The following is a 7,197-nucleotide window of genomic DNA, read 5'->3' as shown; positions in this document are numbered from 1 at the left end:
ATTTACACATTACCCATTGAGCCATCCTTTGTTAAGACAGTCTTCACCATATAGTCCAGGCTGTCCTAACTCACCATCTTCATGCCGTTCCTTTTTTCCCCCTTTGGTTTTTTGAGACAGGGTTCTCTCTGTAGCCCTGGATGTCCTCAAATTCAGCCTGCCTCAGTCTCCCAGTGCCGGGAGTAAAGGTGTGAGTCACCATGCCTGACATGCTTCTTTCCAACTCTATGAATCTAAAATTATTTCAAAATAAAAAAAAATTAGGCTGCATTTCTTTGCAGAGTGTGGTAACACATGCAATTACTTCCAATACTTAGAAAATGAAAACAGAAACCTAGGGGCAGTGGTGAATGCCTTTAATACTAGCACTTGGGAGGCAAAGGCAGGAGGATTCTCCTGGGTAAGGAGAATTCACAATAGTTGAGTTCCAGGATAGCCAGGGCTACAAGAAGAAACCCTGCCTCAAAAAAGCAAACAGAAGACTGTAGAGTTAAGGCCAGCCAGGGCTACACAAGGAAACCTTGCTTCAAAAAAGACAAACTTTTTTGCCACTATAAAAGAAAGTGATAGCAGGGTTTTGGTAGCATTTGCCTCTTAATGTGAGCACCTAGGAAGCAGAAGCAGGATAACCAGGAGGCCAGCTAAGGCCAGTGGTGAGGTACTGCCTCAGAAAAATAGTTGGGGGAAGGTTACAACTACTTCACATTATTGATTTTTCTTACATTTTATGGAAAACTAAAACACATCAACCACCCATGCTTAATGTTTAAAAAAAAAAAAAAAAGGTGGGGGGACTAGGAATACAGCTGAGCAGCAGAGCTTTCGCCTACCAGGTGTAAAAAGTTCCAGTCCTTGAACTGGATGTAGTGTTACATGAATTCAAAGCCAGTCTGGGCTATATAATAAAAACCCTTTCTCAGACAGACGGTGGTGGTGCACACCTTTAATCCCAGCACTTGAGAAGCAGAGGCAGATCAATCTCTGTGAGTTCAAGGCCAGCCTGGTCTACAGAGTGAGTTCCAGGATAGCCTCCAAAGCTACCCAGAAACCCTGTCTCAAAAAACCGAGAGAGGAAAACAAAAACAAAAACCATTCTCAATAACAATAATAATCCACAAATTTGGAAATTGTCAACTATAAAAGTCTACAGTCAAAACTGAGTCACCAAATTCAGAAACCAAGTTAGCAAGAACCAAATCTCTAACTAAACCTAAGCTAGCTAGCTATAAGAAATCCCAAAGATAGATGTGGAGATTTAAGTGAGATATTCCTAGGCAACAAAGAAGATGGCTTGAGTCCAGGCCAGCCTGGGCAACACCAGACCCCAATCTCAAGGGAAAGAAATCCCAGGTGCTTCCTTCAGCTGTCAGTAAACAATGACTTTAATATAGACTGTAACTTTATTTGTATATTTGAGATTTTAGTGCAAGCACACAAACATATGAACAGATTTGTTTTTAAACCTGGGAAGGGAGAGTATTGGGGACACACCCCAAGCTGGGTATGGTGACATATACCTACAATAATCCTAGCATTTGAAAGGCTGATGCTTAGTCCAGCAGTAGTCGTTCGTGCCTTTATGGCGCACGCCTTTAATCCTAACATTCAGAAGGCTGAGGCAGGTGCATCTCTGAGTTGGAGGCCAGCCTGGTCTAGGGAACAAGTTCAAGGACAGCCAGACAAACTCTATCTTGAAAAAAATTGGGAGGGAGTGGTGGATCGGTGGTGCTTCATGCTTTATTAACCCTGGCACTGGGGAGGCAGCAACAAGCAATTCTCTTGAGTTCAAGGCCAATCTATCAGGGGCTGTTACACAGAGAAACCTGTCTTGAAAAACAAAAAAAGGAGGAGGAGGAGGAGGCTGGGGCATGACAACTGCTATGAGTTCATGAGCAATTGCCATGAGGCCATGCCAGGCTACACAGTAAAGTTCCAGGCCAGCTTGGGCTACAGAATAAGTCTCGTTCAAAAAAAATTAATAATAATAATAATAATAATAATAATAATATCATCTAAGCCAGGCATTGGTGGCTCACACCTTTAATCCCAGCATTCAAGAGGCAGAGGCAGGAGGATCTCTGTGAGTTCAAGGCCAACCTGGTCCAGAGCAAGTGCCAGGATAGGCTCCAAAACAATACAGAGAAACCCTGTCTTGAGCCGCCCCCCCCACCCCAACCCACCCCACCCCCGCCCCAAAAAAGACCAGTTGCTCTAACAGAAGACCCAGGTTTGGTTCACAGCACTTACAGTGTCTCACAGCCATCCCTAACTCGAGTACTAAGGGAATCCAAGCCCCTCCTTACTTCCATGGGCAGCAGGCACACACATGGTGCACACACAGAGATACAGGCAAAATACTCTTATGCATAAAATTAAATAAATCTAAAATAAATAATAATAATAATAATAATGGGAAGGCCTTAATGACTCAACAAGTAAAAGCACTTGCTGCTAAGCCTAAGGACTTGAGTTCAATCCCCAAAAAGCACATGGTAAATAGAGAACTGACTCCCAAAGTTGTCTTTTGACCTCCACCAAGCTCAAACTTTGGCACACATGCATGCACACATACATACACCAAATAAATGCAAAAAAGTAAGTAAAATACAATAAAAGAAACACCCTTGCACTAACTTTAGTTCATGTGTTGTTAACAAAAAGAAAAGGAGGCAAACTAAGCTTCAATAACTTGATTAAAACATCCCTGAGAACATTCACTGCCCTCATTCCAACACTATAATCAACTGTCTCACTGATTAGGCTACCAGGAACAATGGAAGTATTTTGGGCCAGTGGACAATTAAAACCAATTGTACACAAAGGCACCAATACTTTCAACACACACTGGAACGTGATTTATCAATCTCTGCTGAGTTTGTTTTGCATGAGTATATTCCCTTTCTGAGGGCGGGGAGAACCCAAGTACCTGGAAGATGGTACTGGCTCAAAAAAGCAATAGTTTTAATCACTTAAGGTAATGGGAAAGGAGATTCTGGCAGATAAAAGTATGGCCTTTGAAAGGAAGTGGTATAGGCCATCAAACTCCATCAACTGAAAAGCCATCACCTGAACACACTCCCATTCTAGAGAGTGGAGAAGAGGGAAAGTTAAGAAGTTGCAAGTACCTGCTGCACTGTACACATAGATGGAGTCTCTTGCTTAGCAACTGTAGTGTTGTCCTCCAAACACTCAGCCTGTCACAGTTAGGGCCTGACAACTGTTCACTCTAAATCCATGTGCTCTCAACTTGGATTCAGGATTGATTTATAAAAATAGCTGCTGCTGTTGCTGGTCTTTGAATCTCTGCGCTGATGACTGGGCAGTGTTACCCTATAGGCCTAGAGCAGCTTCTATTTCTCTCACCACACCCATCGGTCTGCCAAGCTGCGGGCAACCGCCCCCCTCCCGCTTGTCACCCTCCCGCCCCCCCATCTCTGCACCACACTATTCTCCCTCCTCCTGGGCTGAGTGAGCAAATTACAAGCACAAATATTCCCTGATGCAATGCCACAACCATCCCTGGGAAAAAGCAGAGAGAGTTGCCAAAAGCGCAGCAGTAGGGAAATGGGCGGGAGACACTCACAGGGAGCAAGAAACACTGCAGGGGCCCTGAAGAGAAATACTGTAACTGGACCGGCTGAGGGAACGGGGGATTCCAGGAGAAAGCTGGGGTTAACACTAATCTTCCCTGAGAAGTGCAGGCTACACCACCCCACCTCACCCCGGGAGGGGGCGAGTTGTAGATTCCTAAAACACAAACCTGTGGGGGAAATCAGTCTCTTCCCCTAAAGCAGCAAACGCACTTAATCTACACAACCCTGGAGATAAGCAAAACCTCTCAAACACGCCCAGGAGGCAATCTCAACTAAAGCTGAGTCCAAAAGAGCTCGTCCCGTTTGCTAAATAAACCACAATCTCTGCTCCGAGTAACGTTTCCAACGGCCTCTGCTAATGCTGCTCCCAAAGTTTCCCGATTCTGCACCCTTAAAGTGACCCCTCTGCGTTCCCAAAGCCAGACACCAGAAGCACGTCAATTCCCCAAACTGCGCGGGGCCCACGTACACTAGGGCTCGGGCAGAGATTCTCGGGACCACCCCTCAGCCCCACCCATACCCCCCCCCGACCGGACACCCGGAGGCTCTCCTCAGTTCCCACACCCACTGATGCCCTTCCTGAAGCCGGGAGAAACGTCCCTGGCGTCCTTCTGCATCCCCCGGACCCCACCCAAGGCCCCAGTCTGCAGCGGACCCTCGGTGCGGGGACTCGGCGGCACATGCCCCAGCTGAGACCAGCCGCTCGGCTCCTCAGCCCCAGACGCCCTGAAACAGGATCTCTTGGACCGCCTCGCCCCCTACGGTCCCCTCAGAAGGCGCCGCGGAGACTCCGAAAGTCACGCCCGCAGGCCCCCCACCGGGCCCCCTCGGGCCGTCACCGGGGCGTCCCGCAGGCGGACAGCCACCGCCCTTCCCCGCCTCGGGCGGGACCGGCGGGGTCTCCAGCGGTCACCGCGAGAACCTAGGGCAGTATCTCTGGGCACCGTAAGGAGGCCGACCGTCGGATCCCGACCTCACCAGCACTCACCCGCCGCCGCCAAACCCGAGCCGGAGCCGCAGGAAGCCGGGAGAGGGCAGAGAGGAGCCGGGAGCAGCCGGGAGGAGCCGCAGGGGCCACAGAGCAAGCCGGAGGGGCGGGGCGCAGGGAGGTGGCCGCTTCCTCGTCGCCCTCTTGAAGGCCGGCACGAGGGCGGGGCGTCCACACAGCCCGCGGGCGCCGCCCCAGCCAATGGGCGCCACCGAGGGGCGGGCCGAGGCGCCGGGAGCCAACCCGCGCCTGCCCCTGCCCCGCGACCTCTCCGTGGAAGCGGCACGAGCGACGAACGCCTGCCTGGCGGTTGGCGAAGCGCGCGTCCGAGGACCAGGCTGCGGCCTCTCGTCCGCGGATACCTCAGCGAAAGGCGAGCCTCAGGCCGCCTCCGCCGTTCTGAGACGGCCACAGCTTCCTTTTCCCGCAGGGAGCATGCTAGCGTCAGGCGCACGCGGCCTGGGTGCGGGTGGGCCCAAGTGGGCCCCGCGGGCCCTGACTGGTGGGCTCTATGATGTAATCGGGGAGGGGCGCGGGGCGGGGCGGGGCGCGGGGGCGGGTCCTCGAGCCCTCGGCCGCAGGGAACCCTGACGGCGAGCGGAGGGCGCTACTCGGGGCAGCTGCTCAGAGCTGCCTTGAAACATGACGGCACCAAGTTCAGAAGGGACGCTGTTGATGGCAAAACTGATTATATAGTTGGCGTGTATTTAGTAGCTTAAAATAATTTCATGCTTCTTTCAGTTTTTTTTTCTATTTAGTTACTTAAAAATCACCTTTGTTTGGTTTTGCTTTTTCACCATACCACTGACTGGCCTGAAATTCTTTGTAACAACCGCCTGCCTCAAAGTGATGGCAGTCCTTCTGCCTCAGCCTCCCGAATTGCTGGGATTACAGACTTGAGCCTGCACACATGGCTAAATTACCTACCCCATCTTTTTTTTCTTTTTTTTTTTTTTTTTTTTTTTTTTTTTTTGAGACAGGGTCTCTCTATGTTAGATTCACATTATAATCCCTGTGGATAGTACTGGTAGTCCAGAAGCAATAATGATGCCTAATCCCTTTGCGTGCTTACTCCATCTTCCAGATAGTAACACTAGCACTTAATCACAACAATCCTACATGGTTAGTAAATATATCCTCATCCCCGTTTGTATTTTTGGTTGTGAGCCTGTCCTTTAACAGTTTAGCCATCTCTCCAGCCCTCCTCATTCCGTGTTTATAAAGGAGGGAACAGACAAGCTTAGTAACAATGTAATGTCAACAAGGCAGTATTTGGCTAGTGGGGCTTAACTTAGGTAGCCAGGTGCTAGGGTTGCAAACTCAGCCTTATAGAGGTTACCAGGAAGACTTGTTTAGGAAGCATAGCTGTGTTTTGTAACTGTGTAGCCTTGGGAAAGCTAAGCCTTAATTTCCTCATTTATGAAAATTAGGTAATAATCATTGAATAGAGTTATTAATAGGATGCCCATGGCAAAATACTGATAACCCATATTCCCTGTAGAATCTCAACACAGCCAGACAAATGTGTAAACTTGTGGAAGACTTCTAAATCTATCACTGTTATGTAACAGTTTTCTCTAAGATGGGAACTTTTCATCCTACAGGGAAGCTCCCTAAGCAGAAGGTAAACTACTCAAAATAGCTTCAGAAGTCCCTGAAACCAACCAGATTCACTAGGATCCTCGCTGCCAGAATTCAGTGTTCCTCTCAGAACTCTGACTAGAACTAAGCTGCAAAAAGGACACTCTGAAGAGCAAAAGCAGCAAAGACCCTGAAAGCAGCCAAGCTGCCTAGAAGGGGAATTACCTGAAAAGGACACTCTCCAAAACATAGAGTGGCCTGCAGGCTGTGCAGTGCGCTCCAGGAATCCCCACTTCTGTGGATTGTCACTCATGCCGGGGAGGGCCTTGGTGATGCAGCTGTCTAAGACTTTTCTCTCCTGTAAATAACCCCTCTCATGTCCCTTTATATTCCTATAAGTAACTCCAATAAAACTCATTGTTTGACCAAGTTGATCTTTGGTCTGTCATGAGTTCCCCATCAGGGGTGAGTGGATCTGTGTGTTTTATCTCCCCAGGAAGTTTTGTCACACACATTCATTGATTTGAACTGTAAATGAAGATGGTGGTTTCATGGGATCCAAATTAATAACTCTCCTAGAGCCAAGTAGTGGTGGCACTCAGGAAGCAGAGGCAGGCAGATCTCTGAGTTCAGGGCCAGCCTGGTCTACAGAGCAGGATAGCCAGGACTACACAAAGAAACCCTGTCTCAAAACAGCAACAACAACAATAATAATAGCTATCCTAAAGTACACACATTGGTACTTAGCATTTAGTGAACAGTTTACTTTTAAAATCATAGTAACTAATGTAGTGTGGCAATGCACACCTTTAATCCCAGCACTTGGGAGTCAGAGGCAGGCAAGTTTCTGAGTTCGAGACCAGCCTGATCTACAGAGTGAATTCCAGGATAGCCAGGGCTACACAGAGAACCCTGTCTTGAAAACAAAACTAATTAATAAATAGTAATAATAATAAGCCAGGTGTGGTGGCACACACCTTTAACCCCAGCACTCTGGAGACAAAGGCAGGCAGATCTCTGTGAGTTGGAGGCCAA

General features: G+C 48.6%; 2 protein-coding genes across 8 annotated transcripts in view; one reads left to right on the top strand and one right to left on the bottom strand.

The window, feature by feature from the left end:
- Map4 (microtubule associated protein 4) overlaps positions 1 to 4,704 on the bottom strand; it is a 137,951-nt gene extending 133,247 nt beyond the window's left edge. For all 7 annotated transcript variants that reach the window (XM_027414645.2, XM_035443995.1, XM_027414648.2 and 4 more), the window contains exon 1: positions 4,582 to 4,704. The gene's annotated coding sequence lies outside the window, so the exon portion shown is untranslated. The remainder of the gene's footprint in view (positions 1 to 4,581) is intronic.
- LOC118238748 (basic salivary proline-rich protein 2-like) lies at positions 2,978 to 6,624 on the top strand. Its single transcript, XM_035444239.1, has 3 exons — positions 2,978 to 3,005; positions 4,288 to 5,044; positions 6,186 to 6,624. Exons 1-3 carry the CDS (start codon positions 2,978 to 2,980, stop codon positions 6,196 to 6,198), a joined length of 798 nt encoding a protein of 265 aa, XP_035300130.1. The 3' UTR covers positions 6,199 to 6,624.
- Positions 6,625 to 7,197: the final 573 nt, after the last annotated feature.

Source organism: Cricetulus griseus, chromosome 4 (assembly GCF_003668045.3).
Source record: "Cricetulus griseus strain 17A/GY chromosome 4, alternate assembly CriGri-PICRH-1.0, whole genome shotgun sequence".
Lineage (NCBI taxonomy): Eukaryota > Metazoa > Chordata > Mammalia > Rodentia > Cricetidae > Cricetulus > Cricetulus griseus.
The sequence above is the reverse complement of the archived record's forward strand: the minus strand, read 5'-3'. Positions and strand labels throughout refer to the sequence as shown.